The following is a 17327-nucleotide window of genomic DNA, read 5'->3' on the forward strand; positions in this document are numbered from 1 at the left end:
GAGAGAGGGATGGGAGAGATAAACAACCAGACGCTGGAGGACTGCAGATGATTTGAAGAGCGAGCTTGTCACACAACAGTCAGCCATTTTCTAAAAAGGTGATATTTTTTTTCCCAAAAAATGCACTCCCACGCCTCACCCCCCACCCTCACCCCCCTTCCGTAAACTATTATGCAAATGATCTCACAAAAGCTTAGGAGAATTCTAACAAAGAAGGTGAGTGGGTGTCACTGGGTAAGTTCCCGTTATCGTGCCCTTTAGGGGGAGAGAGTGGTGACACGCAGGGCTGGATGGGAAAGCATGATTGCGCACGCATACCTTCACGGAACAAGTACAAAGGGAAAGAGGGGGTGGGAGGGAGAGAGAAAGAAAGAAAGAGAGAAATAAAGGTGCGGTATAATACAGGGAGATGAATGAAGAGAGGATAAGCAAGAGATGGAAAGTAAGGAGTCTCGGATGTCAAGAAAATTTGAGAAAAACAGATGTGCTGAGAGAGAGAGAGAGAGCGAGAGAGAGAGATCTGGGAAATATGCCAGGGGGAATCGGAAGCCCAGGGTGACGGCCAGCAGATGAGCAGAATTACAGCCCTCAGCATCGGGCCGGAGAGAACAGAGAGCCCAGAGCACAGGCTGGGGTTCACCACCTGGATAATAGCCTGGGCGTCACATCTCCATGTTACCTCCACATCACCTGCGCCCTGCTGTGCAGGACAGCCATTCACCTGTTAAGCTGAGGCAGGATTAAAAGAAGACAAAGAAGAACAGCGGAGAGGAAAGCTGTAAGTGAGCTCATCCCGCTCTGCCATTCTTGCGCTCTTTATGTAGGGTTAAGGCTGACTTCTTCCTCCCTGCCTGGAGGATACTACGAGGTTGAAAATTGAATTGAATTGAGAGAGAGAAAGAGAGAGAGAGAGAGAGAGAGAGAGAGGTAGGCAGAGAAAAGAGAGAGAGGTTGACAGAAGAGAGAGAGAGAGAGAGAGAGAGAGAGAGAGAGAGAGAGTGGTTATAGAGCTCATCTGATCTGTATAGCGCTCCTCGACACCTGGCTAATGCCTTTAGATCCCCCTACCTGACCAATGCCAATCTTAGCGGCTCCCTATGAAACATGGAGGACAGAGGGCTGAAGTAGCACCGCTAGCTCTGACAGATGGAGGCTCTTCAGATGCTGCCACAGGTTGGCTGTCCAGCAGCGCTGACACACATCCTGCCAGGTTGATCCCATTTCAGTGTCAGAAAACTCAAGTCAGGAAAGCCTTTCAAACCCACCGCAGGTCTTCAAACCCACAGCCCTGCATGCAAACCAACATGGTGGAAATATAAAAAAGAACCAGAAGTGCGTGGCAGAGTGAAGAAGAGAAGCTGAGAGAGAGAGAGATGCTGAGAGAGAGAGAGAGAGAGAGAGAGAGAGAGAGAGAGAGAGAGAGATAGAGAGAGACCGGGGCAGACATACAAACAAACTTCCCTCTTGCCACCATCTGGAGATGGGAAAGTGGATTCCCCCCTTACGGGATCAAGACTCTTCACTGCTGTTAGCCTTATCTCCTGAAGACACCAAGACAGCGGAGAACACTATATACAGCACATTTACCGCCATTGTGCCTTTGGCCAGAGACATGGGACTCTGAACTGTGTGCTTCAGCAGGAGCTGAGCACTGGGGGTGGGGGTGACTGAGGGGGCCTATGTATCACTGTCTACAGCGGGGCCAACCATGTAGGGGATTTAGCGGTAGCCTTTCAGAAATACACTGCATTGTCTCAAAGCTCAGTGGAGGCGCTGAGAAGCAGAATCAGGTGTTCTGTTTCTATATAAAGGCTGAACTGAATCCTGCACTTCAGAGAGTCTGGAGATCGAAAGGTCGTAGGTCAAACGCTGAAATTCTGCCAATAATGCCACTGACCTATTTGCCTATTATTCCAGTGACAGATTATTATGGTGTCAGAAGAAGAGCTCACTGAAAAACTGCTGCCACTTCCTGTGTAATAAACCAGACACCGTAGGTTCAAGGTGGCCCAAGATCATTCAACTCTTTAAAAAGACAGCACTTACCCAAAAAGCGGAAAGTCCTGCGGACCAGAGGGTTGAGGTAACAGCAGTCTCCCGTCACAATGTTCTTCTCCCGGCTGTCCAGCTCTTTCGACGTGTACTGCACCAGGAACATCACTGTCTCTGTGACCGTTATCTGCACAAGAGGAGAAGTAAAAAACATCAGAAAAAAATCACATTGAATGACCAAAAAAGAAGGAGTGAGACACAAATCCCTTTCTATTACACTGGAGGGGTGACAGCACTTCACACCGAGGTCATGGCTTCAACATCCGGGGATTCTGAGTAGATATACCACGTATCAGTTCTCACTGCTGAAAGACTAAAATGGTGCCACTGTTTCCATAGTAATATCTGAGGATATTCGGGGAAAAAAACAAAGTGACATATGGATACATTCTTAAAAAAGCACAATCTAGGGTGACGATAAAGATGTGTCTGACAAAGATATAAATGACTTGGCCATGTGTGTCGTTCCTCATCGCACCATCTATTTGTGTTCTGCACTATAAATGTGCTTCTAGATAACGACTGCGACTGACACCTCTTCCTTTTTTTTGGAAAAGACTGTCAAACAGACTCAAGGGCGGCGAAGCCAGGGGTTGATATGCTCTTACGTAAGCCAGGCGTGAGTCGCCAGACAGCGCTACGCAGCCGTCTCAACAGACGCCATCTGTAAGGCGCCTTCTGAGGGGAGCAAAACATATTGGTGGGAGATTAGCTTGGCTTACACAGTCGATTCATATTACTGAGGCAATGACGCGAGACTTACACACAGGTGTCCCGAGAGCTCACACAGGTAGGGCTGATGCACCTAGCGCCGAACCACACACACACACACTCACACACACACACACACACACACACACCCAAAACAAATGTATACAATTTCCAAATACTTGTGTGGACTTGCATATACATAAACACAGACACTTTCACTCACCACACACACACACACACACACACACACACACAAAGTCATGTCAAGATGTCATATGCTCATTACAGCACCTCAGATGACACGTCACACTCTACGTACGGCTGCAATCAGGGTGTGAAGAGCTTTAATTAGAAAAGGCATTCACAGTTCAGGGAGGCGACAGGAAGAAATCCGTGAAACAGGCGCCGTTCATCACTTCAGCTGACAGATGAGTTTCTGAATGCAAAAAACTTTTTTTTTTTGTCCGCTCGCAAAAGAGGTCAAAGACTTTCCCATTCCAAGACCTCACTGCAGTAAACATCATCACCCTTGACCCTCACCAGACCTTTTTAAACACACACACATACACCATAGCTGTCAGTCTTTCTCTGAGAAGCACACCTCAGATTTACAACCCTATGAATGAGCCTGTAACAAACTGTCATGTCTTCTACCAGATGCTTCACCTCCACTCCACTCTCTCCTCAGCACCACTGGATGAGCTGTATCTGCCAGACAGATGGGTATCCACCCGTTGTGTTTGCAGACCTGTGAAAGCCTTCTGTCGGAGACTCACACCTGAGACCCTTCCAGACTGACCCCCTTGGCCTCCTGCGTGCCCCATTTTTGACTCTCCCTGGCTTGGGCCGCTCAAAGCAAACAGGCCCCTGGTTCCCTGGCTCCTGATCCCACATCCAAGCTAACAGGCCAGGCTTGGCTTCTGCACCAAGGGAGCCCTTTGGTTAGCGCTGCTCGAGTGATTTATTTAGCACGGCAGCCAACCAGTGCACAGTGAGAGAGAGAGTGAGGGAGGGAGGGGGGGGGGGGGAAGGACGGGAGGGAGAGGGGAAGGAGGGTAAAAAAATGTACTGCACTACACACGACCATCTCAAGCTGAGTTACACAGTATTACAAGTGCAGCTAAGGCTGCTATGGGACAGAGAAAAAAGCTATGACAAATGCACACTACACCACACACACACATACACACATACACACACACACACACACACACACACAAACTTGCACAGAAAAACTCACAAAAACACACACACATGATTACACGCGCAAGAGGAAGCACAACCACTCACTCTCTGACACAAACCCACATACACACGTGATGTTGAGCATGTGAGTTCATCTCCTCATGGCACACACTCATACACACACACACACACACACACAGACCCAAACACGAAAACCACCACCATCATCCCCCACCTCGCAGTCCTCCAAACAACACGGAAAACAGCCCAAGGCCTTGCTCTCGCACACCACAGAGGAGAAAGAGAAAGAATTTTAAAAAGGGAGAAAAAAAATTCACAAAACTGGGTTACGTGCTTCTAGAGGAGGAGGGGTGCTGGTTCCCACAGCCCATGAAAACAAAGATGGAGCACGACGCTCTAACCTTCCCGCTCATCTCCAGCTCCAGCTCCAGTTGCACTGCATAATGCCTTGGAAAGCACCAGAGAGGAGGCCTTGCACAGTATAGCGCTCACACAGCCTACTGAGGCCTCGCTTCACTTTATAATTGGATTGGAGACGAGCACGTTATCACACCAACCATGAGACGGACTGGATGACTGACTGACTGCAATTGCAATCTCGACCATTCAGCCATCCCCATCAAGAGCTGAGAAGGGAGATCATGAAGGTGGAAGAGGAATGCGGGCTGACTTATCACCCCCCACCCCCCCAACCCAGCCCCCCCCAACCACTAAATCTGAAATGGACCCAGGAGCAGGAGCGAGAGTCAGCCCCTCCTCTGTCATCTCCGCAATAGCCCGTCTGCCCCGTCCTTTAACGCATCACAACCAATCCTGTCGCATCATCATTGTCATGAATAAACAACCCCCCCCCCCCCACTTCAACCTCAGCCGAAACTCCCACAAGTTCACGCATGACAATCCCATTTGCGAGCTTGGCCCCTCAGGCAATCCTCAAATGACCTTGTGCATGTGTGTGTGTGTGTGTGTGTGTGTTAACATACGACTGCCTAAGCCTATGATGTGTGTTTGTTTGCACACTGTGCACACACACACAGCCCCCCACCCTTGCTCCCGCACAGACTCCAGCTGATGTGTATGTACACACACACTGTCCATCATATAAACACAGGATGAAGCTATAAGCTGATTTAAAGCAAAAAAGCCTCTTCATTACCCTGTCTGATGTCAGAGGTTACGGCTGGGATTAGGGCGCGCTGCTACTTCCATGCTCCCCCGGCACAGAAGTAGAAGAGAGGCTCCGATGATCGGGGGGGGGGGGGGGGGGGTTAGCTTTAGGCATCCACCACTGTGGAGATCCCGAAGGAAGGCAGAGTGGCTAAGCAGAGGGACCACAGTGGCTACACAAATCAGCGCACTTAAGAGCTAGAGTTCACCCAAGTCTGAGAGTTCATTAGGAGAGGAGAGAGAGAGAGATGGAGAGAGAGAGAGAGATGGAGAGAGAGAGAGATGGAGAGAGAGAGGTGGTATTGAAAGGGAAAGTGATGGGAAAGAGACAGGAAGAGAGATCCTCTTATCCCATTGTCTACAGTTGTCCTATTTACCGCGCCATTGTGGATCTGACGGTTTAGCGGACGGGGAACACAAACATTTGCTCATTTCAGGAGCATATTCTTCTAAATGCTTTGTGGAAAGGAGGCTCAGACAAAACAACCACTGAAAACAGCATATTCCAACCCCACAAAATAGACTATTATTTCCCCATTCATGACTGGTTGCGAGTGAATTTAGAGGGTTGGATTAACAAGAATTCTGCAATACCATACAGAGGGGTACTGAAAAACAGGTGTCCTTTAGCACATTAAGAAAGCTGTGTGAATAGCTTATTTGAAGCAAACCTAAGAGGCCGGAAATTGCAATGAGTGAAATTACTTCAAATGAGTCTTTCATGTTTGACTGAAGGAAGAGTCATTGGCCTTGACCTATAAACACATGGCACCTAGATGTTGCTTCATATGTGGTCTCTGTTGGATCATACAGTCTGCAAACAAGTCGTGTGTGTGTGTGTGTGTGTGTGTGTGTGTGTGTACGCATGTGTATGCTTGTGTGTGTGTGTGTGTATAAGAAAAAGAGATGTGTATGTGAGTTCTGAACTGTGCTAATATATTCAACACAATGATGCACAGCAGAAGAAGGCAGCCTGCCTGCCCTCCTCCCCTCTCTCTCTCTCTTTCCTTCCCTCTCCATGAGCATTTTATCTTTCCATTAGGATTACTAGGCACAGAAGCCTCAGCTGAGCCCCCGTGGGTGAAGGGGGACGTGGAAGAAAGACACAGGAATAGCTAATGGAGAGCCCCATAGTGAACACACAAAACCCAGAGACACAGAGGGGGCCGAGAAGAAAGGAGAAAGGAAAGAGATGGAGAAGCCCAGATAGAAAGAGAACGAGAGGGAGAGAGAGAGAGTGGGGGAGAGAGGAAAAAGAAAGAAAGAGATAGAGTGGGGAAAGGAGGGAAATGAGAGAAAGAGAGAGAGTGGGGGAGAGAGGGAAAGGAGAGAGGAGTGGGGGAGAGAGGAAAAAGAGAGAGAGAGAGAGAGTGGGGGAGAGAGGGAAAAGAGAGAGAAAGAGTGGGGGAGAGAGGGAAAAGAGAGAGAGAGAGTGGGGGAGAGAGGGAAAAGAGAGAGAGAGAGTGGGGGAGAGAGGGAAAAGAGAGAGAGAGAGTGGGGGAGAGAGGGAAAAGAGAGAGAGAGAGTAGAGGAGAGAGGGAAAAGAGAGAGAAAGAGTGGGGGAGAGAGGGAAAAGAGAGAGAGAGAGTAGGAGAGAGAGGGAAAAGAGAGAGAGAGAGTGGGGGAGAGAGGGAAAAGAGAGAGAGAGAGTGGGGGAGAGAGGGAAAAGAGAGAGAGAGAGTGGGGGAGACAGGGAAAAGAGAGAGAGAGAGTAGGAGAGAGAGGGAAAAGAGAGAGAGAGAGTGGGGGAGAGAGGGAAAAGAGAGAGAGAGAGTAGGGGAGAGAGGGAAAAGAGAGAGAGAGAGTGGGGGAGAGAGGGAAAAGAGAGAGAGAGAGTGGGGGAGAGAGGGAAAAGAGAGAGAGAGTGGGGGAGAGAGGGAAAAGAGAGAGAGAGAGTGGGGGAGAGAGGGAAAAGAGAGAGAGAAAGAGTGGGAGAGAGAGGGAAAAGAGAGAGAGAGAGTGGGGGAGAGAGGGAAAAGAGAGAGAGAGAGTGGGGGAGAGAGGGAAAAGAGAGAGAGAGAGTGGGGGAGAGAGGGAAAAGAGAGAGAGAGAGTGGGGGAGAGAGGGAAAAGAGAGAGAAAGAGTAGGGGAGAGAGGGAAAAGAGAGAGAGAGAGTAGGGGAGAGAGGGAAAAGAGAGAGAGAGAGTGGGGGAGAGAGGGAAAAGAGAGAGAGAGAGTGGGGGAGAGAGAATAAAAGAGAGAGAGAGTGGGGGAGAGAGGGAAAAGAGAGAGAGAGAGTGGGGGAGAGAGGGAAAAGAGAGAGAGAGAGTGGGGGAGAGAGGGAAAAGTGAGAGAGAGAGTAGGAGAGAGACAAAAGAGAGAGAGAGAGTGGGGGAGAGAGGGAAAAGAGAGGGGGAAAGTCTGCATATTGCACACACAGATGCACACAGTAGGGGTGCCCGATTATGGCAGAGATCACAATCACAATTAATTTGGTCAATCTTGAGATCACAATTATAACATACAATTGTGTATAACATCCAATTATTACATGATTACTCATTCATTGTTTACCCCAGGATTCTTTTCAGCCGCGCTCGTGCACACATACATGAGCCCACGATGCTGGACCCTCAGTGCTTTCATTTAGAATATATATATTTTTTTTTACAATATATAATTTTTTACTTTTACAATAACCATCATTAAGCAACACAGGTGCTTTCCAAAACAATAGTTCAATCGAACATTCACAAACACTGTTATTAAGTTGTGTAGTTCGAACTTCAGCTCTCAATTTGTAGTTAGAAGTTTAGCTCCAGATACATAATTTCTTCATTACTGATGTCAGTTTTTGGTGTCCAAATGAATCATTATTAATGTGTTCCCATTTCTGGTTGATTTTTGACTTGAACCACCATACAACCCTACTTATAATTGCCTAAAGCAAGAAATAAATGATTAACAGGCCCATTTGCAGAAAGGAGCATACAAGGTGAATTTAAACTTCTGCACACAATAATGTGTGATGCTACACATCTGCTTACAATTGATAATATGTAGCCTAGTATATTCTCATGTTGTAGGGAAGGAATATGGTGTGTGCTTTACATAGACCTAGTAACAGAGGATTAGAATGACAGTCATACGCACTAAAGAATTACTTCAGGATCTAAACATGCCTCAGCCTGACTGAGAGAGAGTCTGGTTGAGACAAAATGAGAGCATCATTGCGAAACGAAAACCCGACACAATCATCGTTTTGTCTCAATAACGTCATTCTCATAATTGTTGGAAGCCAAAATCGTAATCGAGAATACAGTTTGATTAATCACACAGCCCTAGTGCAAACACACACACACACACACACACACACACACAACCACTTATTAACGTCCCGCTGCCAATTAGGCCACGGAACAGGAGAGAGCATTACTCACAAGCCACTGCCAACCAAAGCCACGGACACCCACCCTGCCCTCACGCCCTGCCCTACTAACGTCACATATCGTTCATTTGATGAGAGCGACACTAAGGACAGTTAGAGATAGAGGGAAAGAGGGAAAATGTGACAGATAGATATAGATAGATAGATAGATAGATAGATAGATAGATAGATAGATAGATAGATAGATAGATAGATAGATAGATAGATAGATAGATAGATAGATAGATAGATAGATAGATAGATAGATAGATAGATAGATAGATAGATAGATAGATAGATAGATAGATAGATAGATAGATAGATAGATAGATAGATAGATAGATAGATAGATAGATAGATAGATAGATAGATATAGATAGATAGATAGATAGATAGATAGATAGATAGATAGATTGATAGATAAATAAATAGATGGATGGATGGATGGAGAGAGAGGGGGGAGGGAGGGAGGGAGGGAAGGAGAAGAGAAATATTCAGAAATAAAGCCTGTGTATCCTGACCTAATCCTGACCTCACTTCACACTATAAAGTGTAGCTCATAACACTAATGCCAGAGAGAGAGAGAGTGAGTGAGAGGATATTTTGAGGGAGAAATAAAAAACACAGAACGATAGAAACAGAGAGAGGGTCAGATCCACCACAGGCTTGGTTCCCACTGCATCTCCATAGCCCCAGATGGACATCGCCCATCCATCAGCATTTGCCAAACATGGGCCGGCCGTCCAACTCAGGGTCAAAACCAAGGAATATTTGTGTAGGCTCCGGAGGTACACGCAACCAAGGGGAACACTGGATCCACCGTATGTCACCATTTAGCCAACTCCCAAAGACCCAGGAGGCCTAAACACTCAATGACTCCCTCGCCTTGAAAGCCACAAAGGTCCTCATACCTTTCACCATCGTTCACCTAGCCAGGCAGAAGAAACAACCATCATTTTTCACGGGTTATATTAACAACGCATTTAACTATTTAATAAAAGTGTTATTAAAGCCTTTTTAGGTTGGAAATATATGAGAAAAAAACTCTGTAATCCTTTGGAAATGATATCCCCTCACTTGGACTGCTATAATTTTCTCTGCTTTAGGCGATGTCTCCTCATCTGCACTCATTACTTTTTCAGAGTGAAGACCAGGAATGGTCCCTTAACCCTTGAAGCGTTGTGTGAGCTGCCATTTCCTCTTCTTATAAAAACATAAAATAATAAATTTAATAAAGAGGATTAGCATAAGGTCATAAATAAATTAGGACTTGAGAAATTCAGGCAGTCAAGGATTCCCCACACTCACCTCAGGGTTAGGTTAGTTTCTTAGAGAATGACTAATGCTCAGGGTATTTAAAAGTACAATTTAATTAAGTATTTCTTCTCCAACTTGGCAGCCCCATTCTGCAAAACTCCGCCTCAATTCATCTTAGAGGAAGGGGCGAAGGGGCGAAGGGAAGAAGGCCGCTCCATGCCACGGAAGAACGGGGGGGAAAAAAAGGTTTGAATCCCAACACATCGGGACCCTGCTCAAATCCCAAGGTTAAGCCATTTTCAAAGTTCCACATCATTTCCACAGTTTTACCTCCAGTCTCCAGCTTGTACGTTTTTAAGATCTCATAATGTATTCAGACTGAGCAATCACACCGCTGCATTCCGTGCTCCTCACACATCCATAATTCACACCACCTTTTCAAAGTGACGAGACACCCCCCCCCCCCACCCCCCAAAAAACAGCAGTAGGCTTTAAATGATCCACTCACATCGCTGGTGCCAGAATGCTCGAAACAGCCAATTAAGCAAGCGCTGCCTTTCACGCGAAGTCCAGGCAAAGTTGGGTAATAAACAGTGCCTGTGATTGCAAGACTGTGTGTGCGATGCAAGAGGCGAGAGGCATGCAACATTCATGGCGAGCCCCTGCAGTGGCTTCCAACGGAATCTCTTCCAGTTTGTTGCCTCCACAGATAGTGATGATCTCCTTTAATGGTGGCCATGGCTTCTCGTGAACCCACGTAGCTCCTACATCTTTCACCCGCACCACCCCCACCCACCGATTAGGAGGTCTGAGCCGTTACCAACATGTATGACAAGGTATTTTAAAAGGTCTTACAATACCGGCTTAATTATGGTAATAATAATAATACTGTATATGCTTTGCATGCCACGTTTGGCCATAGCAGAAGGTAAAGAGTCTTTCACAAAGATGGCACCATGAGTCAGACATATAATTGAAGAACCAGTTATAAAGATAAAATGTTTTCCCAGCACATAATTGATTTGAGGAAATGTTCAAACAAGGCCTTGGCCTTAGGGGGTTAGAAGTGCATGAAAAGTATGAAGGTTTTTGTAGTGAATGGAATTAAAAGCAGACTGTGACAGATCAGTGCTGGTGTTCAAAAGAAGGCACTGATGAGTGCCTCTCAGTCAAAGGATAAGCAAAATATCAGACAAAAGTTAGCAGGCTCCAGGTTTCTCAGTGAAACCCAATCATTTTAATTGTCCTAAATAATGAAGCCTGGCTCTTATTTTAAGAAGTAAGCCTGATTACATTACATTCATAAGTGTGCCTCTTGAGAGACGAGACTAAAATGTTTCCAGCTTGTTTTTGTGGTCCTTCTGAAATGAAATCGTTCTTCATGGACCACTGTGTGGTTGTCCACTTGTGCACCAAGAGCTGGTTCTCATAGCACATTCATGGATCTAAGTGGCACCAAAATACAAGAAAAGGTACAAGAGTTCTCCTTACGTTTTCCAGTCAGTCTCGAATATGTTGGTCAAACGGGGTAACAACGGTACATAGGTAGGGAATGAAAAACAAAAACTAGGATGTCACCCTTACACCCTGTCAAAAAATGGTGGAGTACATTTTATCATAATTATTATCAAGCATGCACGACACATTTTCCAAAAATGTAAAAGTAAAAAAAAATATATAAGGAGACAGAAACTCATTACAGAGACTTAACTTCAGCACTGTCATAAAATTCAGTGACATTGAGCCAATATGTCTGGTGCGAAATGGAGCGTTCCTGTAACAAGATTGGATTTTTTTTTCACACTAAGACTCGGCCTGTCAATATGGACAGTGGTGATTAAGGGTATGCGATCAATGCTGTCCCATTGGCTCCAGAGAGTTACAGTCAGTGTTTATATTGGTACTGAAGCCATTAGTGTCTAGGGCACCACACAGTCAATCACACCTGCTCAAGTGTTTGGAGTTAAAGGGGTGTACATGTGTGTGTGTGTGTGTGTGTGTGTGTGTGTGTGTGTGTGTGTGTGTGTTTGTGTGTGTGTGTGTGTGTATGTGTGTGTTTGCGGTGTGTGTGTGTCGGTGTGTTTCGGTGTGTGTGTCTGTGTCTGTGTCTGTGTCTGTGTCTGTGTCTGTGTCTGTGTCTGTGTCTGTGTCTGTGTCTGTGTCTGTGTCTGTGAGTGTGTGTGTGTCTGTGAGTGTGTGTGTGTGTGTGTGTGTGTGTGTGTGTGTGTGCTTGTGTGTGTGTGTGTGTGTGTGTGTGTGTGTGTCTGTGTGTCCGTGTGTGTATGTCTGTATCTTTGTGATGATCGAGATAGAAAGAAGGAGAAGAAAAAGGGAGATACAGAGCAAGTAGAGAAAGCATCAGAGGCTAACTAAGATCAAAAGTGAGACATAGAAAAGGCACAGAAGAGGTTGAAACATAGTGTTTATGTCCACAGTCATTCTGGTTACCGAATGTGAACTGGAGAACACTTCAGTTAATGAAGGCACCTATATTGCATTCGGAGTGTGTTAATATGTGTTTACAACAAATTAAGAAGCCATTATTTATCATTTAATCCATTATAACTGTCCAACCAATTCATAACATCATAAATGACACCAGTTATGAGGAAGTAAAAACGGCTTTACCATGCATTATTTTACATTGTACTGTAAACACATATACAGTACTCTTATTATGTTCTTATGTGCAAAATCAACCTTATAGTGCATCTACAATTATGAAGGATTTATGCCATCAACCTTCATGAATACACATAGAACACATTCTTAAACTTGCTTGAAGTGAAATTATGAACTGCTTTTAAATCATCCAGTCACTTCCAGTCTGACAGCTTCTGCACATAATATTTATCAGACGTTGCTCATCTAACCGCGAGTTTAAAACGCACTCTAACCACAAAACGAGCATAATCATCACGGGCTGTAATGGCCACAGCTGACTGGCACATATACAAAACCACATCATAATTTCGCAGAGTGCCTCGCTCGCGTTTCTGTGTATGCAAGTGTTGCGGTCAGTGGACTGTATAATTGTGCACAGAGGAAGACAGATGGGACATCCATTCTGAAACTTCTTCTTTGGCAAAGCTTAGATTTGTGTTTGCTGAAGTTTATTTTGGCAGGCACGCCGATGTGGCCACGTCCATAATGGGCGAAACTGGCCCTATCAGTCAGGGCAGCAGTGTATACCTAACTTGAGCGCGCCACTCCAAATGTTTGCGGCTTTATCATCCCCTGCCTGTCCTTTTATGGGGAGCCTGTATCAGTCAGCCACACAGACCTGACTACAAATCAGAACAATGCCTTTACAGCCCTCCAAAGCAGCCGGGGGGGGGGGGGGGGGGGAAATCGCCGAGCAGCAGATTTATTTTAGATTGACCCACGTCTTCTCTGGTGACACCTGTTTTTATTGAGGGTCATTCTGATGCTGTGTGTATGTTAGGGTGTGTGCGTGCGTGCGTGTGTGTGCATGTGTGTGTCTCGGTGTGCCCGCACACACACATTCTGTAATGTTATCATCCATCTCTCCGGGACTATTTCAGGGAGCAAGAGATATTTTTATTGGAAAATGCGCTGTGCTGGTTGTTACTCCTAAAATGAAGTCAGATGAACATTCTTCTAGTGGCTGACCGTTCCGATGACCCTAAAAGCTGGATAAACTATATATATTCCAACGACCTAAGGCTAGAATAACCAAGACATCTATTTTCTGAATGTGACTTTCACAAAGTTTACTGAAATGTCACTACCAATCAAGGTTTTCTTTTTTAAACCACAGCTCGGGCAATTCTGCTGAAGTCCCAACTGCCTGAACATTGTACCTGTATATAAACTTCTCATAGCATTGAAATAACAATGACCAACTTGCTTGCTTTACTATAAACATCACAAAACGTTGAAGACAGGCACACCTCATTAATGCAAACACATTCTGAAATAACTGAAACTGTTAAACAAATGTTGCAAATCTGATGAGACGTCATGTCAGTGTTAGTCCTGAGTAGAACCCAGTTCTACCTATAGGGTATCTCTGAGTGTAGGAGGTAATCCACTGGAATGGGCAACTCTGCACTCACCATCTGCCAGAACCTCAGGCACCCTTGACCTCAAAGTGAGGTAGCTGGAAAAAAAAACAATACAATTGCTGCCAAAAATAGCATGTTCTTTCAGCTTTCCTGAAAAACTGTTCGAGGCTAGTGTTTGAATCACAACAAATACCCTGGCCACTACAGACGCCAAATGGGTATAATCATTGGTGTTCATTAGAAGAGTCATCACATACCCTGCTGGGTGAATCTAACGAAACGATGTTGGTGACATCGGACATTCACACCGCATCCCTCAAGATACTGAGTCACAGGTGAGAAGGCGTGTGTGTGTGTGTGTGAGTGGGTGGGTTTGTGTGTGTTGGAGAGAGACAGAGACAGACAGAGAGAGAGATTCTGTGTTTGCTCTTATCTATTGCAGGTACTGCTGAATGAAATGAAGCTTTAGACTAAAGTATTCTTCCTACAGCCATCTATGCAGCACAAACTGGAAATGCTCAGATTTCAGAAGGATTTTGTCATTTTCAATGGAGGCATCACTAATAAAAACATGTAGAAGCTTAGATGTGTTATCACAAAAAGTGGTGCCCATGACACATTGCCACGGCTGCTTGGGAGTTTTCTATCATAAGCATCAATGCAAGATGCAATCACTGCAACACACAATGACAATCAATAGTGTAATGAAAATACCACCTGCACACAACACCAACATTAACCAATTTGTCTCAAGCATACACATTATCTGAAAAACAGTCTGACAAATAGATTGGGGGTAATGAATCGAGTTCACGGTAACATCCACTAACGCCATGATGTGGAAAAGACACTGCGACTACCACTGCTAATAGGGGAGAATGAAGGCTGTTAATTTATGGCATTCTGCACAGATTCTTCTCTCTCATCGATTGCGCCCTGCACGCGTTTCTAATCAGCGCTAAACAGAATTTGGGGTATTGACTTGTGACACGAGGTCCATTCATCTCCACACACGTTCATTCATCCGGGCGAAGTGCGAAGTCACCGCGTAAATTTACGGAAACGTGTAAGACGCGAGTTAAGACCACATGTCACCAAGCTACCTGATGAATTCCTTGCTCTATTGCATCCGAACCGGTACCTGGTCATCTGTTCTAACCACACAGAGCTTTATTTCATATGCACTGATTATACTGACATACCCTTATGTCCAACTCAAGTCATATCCCGTCACGCACAGTCGCACACACATACATACGTATACTCTCTCACAAAAACCGGCAACTCACCACAAGAGTCGGGACACCTGCCACCACCGCGTAGAGGAGGACCGGTGGAATAGCGCTCGACTCCTCGGGTCCGAGGTAAGGCTTCGTGTAGGCACTGTCATAGCAGAAAAATCCTTGGACGTGCACGTTGAACGTGTCGGTGTACTCGAAGTAATATGCCAGCATGACTGTCCCCGCCATAATCACCAGCTGAAAATAAAGCATGGTCGTCAAATATTGGGGAAAGAACATTTAACAATCCACTTTTACAAGGAAAAAAAAAACAGCGTTCCGCATCCCCCCTCTTCGTCCTAACTCATCCTGGTCAGAAAACCCCCCATCTCGTTTCGACTGCATTTAATGCTCGTTGGAAAGCATCGAAAGGTGGAATGCGCTCAGTTGCATGGCACTCGGCTCAGCCGCTCCTACTAGGATGAGCAGAGTGGAGAGGGAAGAGCTAAAAGGAGGGGGCGCGGCACTCGCGTGGGTCTGCGTATACGAGACGTGGGGCCGCTATTCGCCCGTAGCAGCGAATGATGAGCCATGACACGGCGCCCGGTTTCGTGCGTCTGTGGACTGCACGAACCGAACGACTGAGCAACTTGTCAGAGTAATCACTGAGTTTTCTCCAGTCAGCCGCCAACCTAAGTTACCCCAAGCACTCTTTTGAATATCCAAGTAGAACTGTCGTTCATAATAAATGACACTACAAAAGAAGACGCAAACTGAACATATGATCAAATAAACGATTTAATCTCAACAGATTCAATAGGCTATGGGCATTCGTCCAGTATTTCTGATACATGTATTTAATTGGCCATATAAAATGGTTATGTAATAGGCGTATAGTGTTAAATAAACATCTGTTTGTTTGGTATCCTGGGGATAAACACTGTTGTTTGTGTGTGTGTGTGTGTGTGTGTGTATTTAAAAAATACGGAATGTACTTTCCCAAAGACTTTACATGATGATGTCACATGTATGTATCTGCATGGAACTTTGGCAGATGGGCTGCTGAGCGCTTTGCCCATGCTTGTTTAGGGCGCATGGCAAGTGAAAGACAGTGACGTGCGGTGAGGTTCGCAGCAGGTGAGGCACAGAAACCGGAAGTGATTACGTCATTCCGATGTCTAGTTGTTTAAAAAAAAATGAAATGTATACATCATACATGTATATATGCTTATGGTTTAAAAATTGTCATCTCACCAGAACTGAAAAAACATTATGTTTTATTGTCTAATACTATTCATTTTAAACGATTATTATTATAAGAAGTTATGCGGCTCAATAGTCAACTGACTTTTACGAGGCTATAGGCCTACAGCTAAACGTACAATCGGTGTGGTAATTGAACTTTTACACCGTGTCAAATAAGATATTAATAGCTACAAGGTAGCGTATGTAGCCCTCCCACCAATGATATGGCTCATTTCAATTTGTCTAGGGAAAATATAACCTTTTACACAACTCGGCAGTGATGGGCAGTAGCGTCACTACTTGTAGCGACCCTATAGCTTAACTACTTGTCAGTAGCTTGGCAGTAACGTTGCTATTTTTGCTACAAAACCAACCAACTTTTAGCTAAGCTCTTTTATTGATCAAGTACCGCAGTAGCGTCCTCGAAAGCTAATTTATCCTGGACCTTTCTGATGTTCATTCATAACAGGCTTCCCTGCAGCCATCAAACACAACAATTAAGCAGTACATCACTTTAGGCGAGACGAGTGAAAATAGATATATAGATATCGTCATTTCAAGTACACCAGACGCTGCTCATACATTTAAAATGAATTCTCCGCTAATTTTAAATGGGTACTTTGCATGCAGATTCTAGACAACCGGATAACTAGAATGCTGTTGATATTTAGATACAGCTGAAGATGATGAAAGTTCAAAAAGTGAAAAGTCCGTGCTGTCTGCTCAGGGAGTCGAATTGCGAAAATGCACGAAATAGACGCGAGGTCAATCTGCACTCATTTGTTTTCATCTGCATTTGAATACCTGACTCAACAGCCATACCTTCAAAAGTACGTCACTTTATAAGAGACGAGTGAAACTAAATATGTTTTCGGATGCCTTCTTTGTAATCCAAAGAAAAAGTTCCTGTCAACGTCAATGACATCCAATACAAACATACGAACACACGAATTTCATCCATTCAACTGTTTTTATCTGACTGACAGTTGTGTTGATGCCTGAAATTGCATTGACTTGGCATGCAGTTTGTTTAACTGAAAGTAGCTTCTAATGAATCAAACTACTTTTGACAGG

The 17327-nt window shown here is 45.1% G+C and overlaps 1 protein-coding gene across 1 annotated transcript in view; it reads right to left on the reverse strand.

The window, feature by feature from the left end:
* Nucleotides 1-17327, reverse strand: part of plppr5b (phospholipid phosphatase related 5b) — a gene marked incomplete at both ends in the record, with an annotated part of 57133 nt that overhangs the window by 25954 nt on the left and 13852 nt on the right. Inside the window, 2 exons of the mRNA XM_080854842.1 lie at nt 2047-2179; nt 15078-15266. Of these exons, the coding sequence (XP_080710968.1) occupies nt 2047-2179; nt 15078-15266 (322 nt within the window). The remainder of the gene's footprint in view (nt 1-2046; nt 2180-15077; nt 15267-17327) is intronic.

The sequence above is a fragment of the Sprattus sprattus genome (genome assembly GCF_963457725.1).
Source record: "Sprattus sprattus genome assembly, chromosome: 17".
In the NCBI taxonomy this organism is placed as follows: Eukaryota; Metazoa; Chordata; class Actinopteri; order Clupeiformes; family Clupeidae; genus Sprattus; species Sprattus sprattus.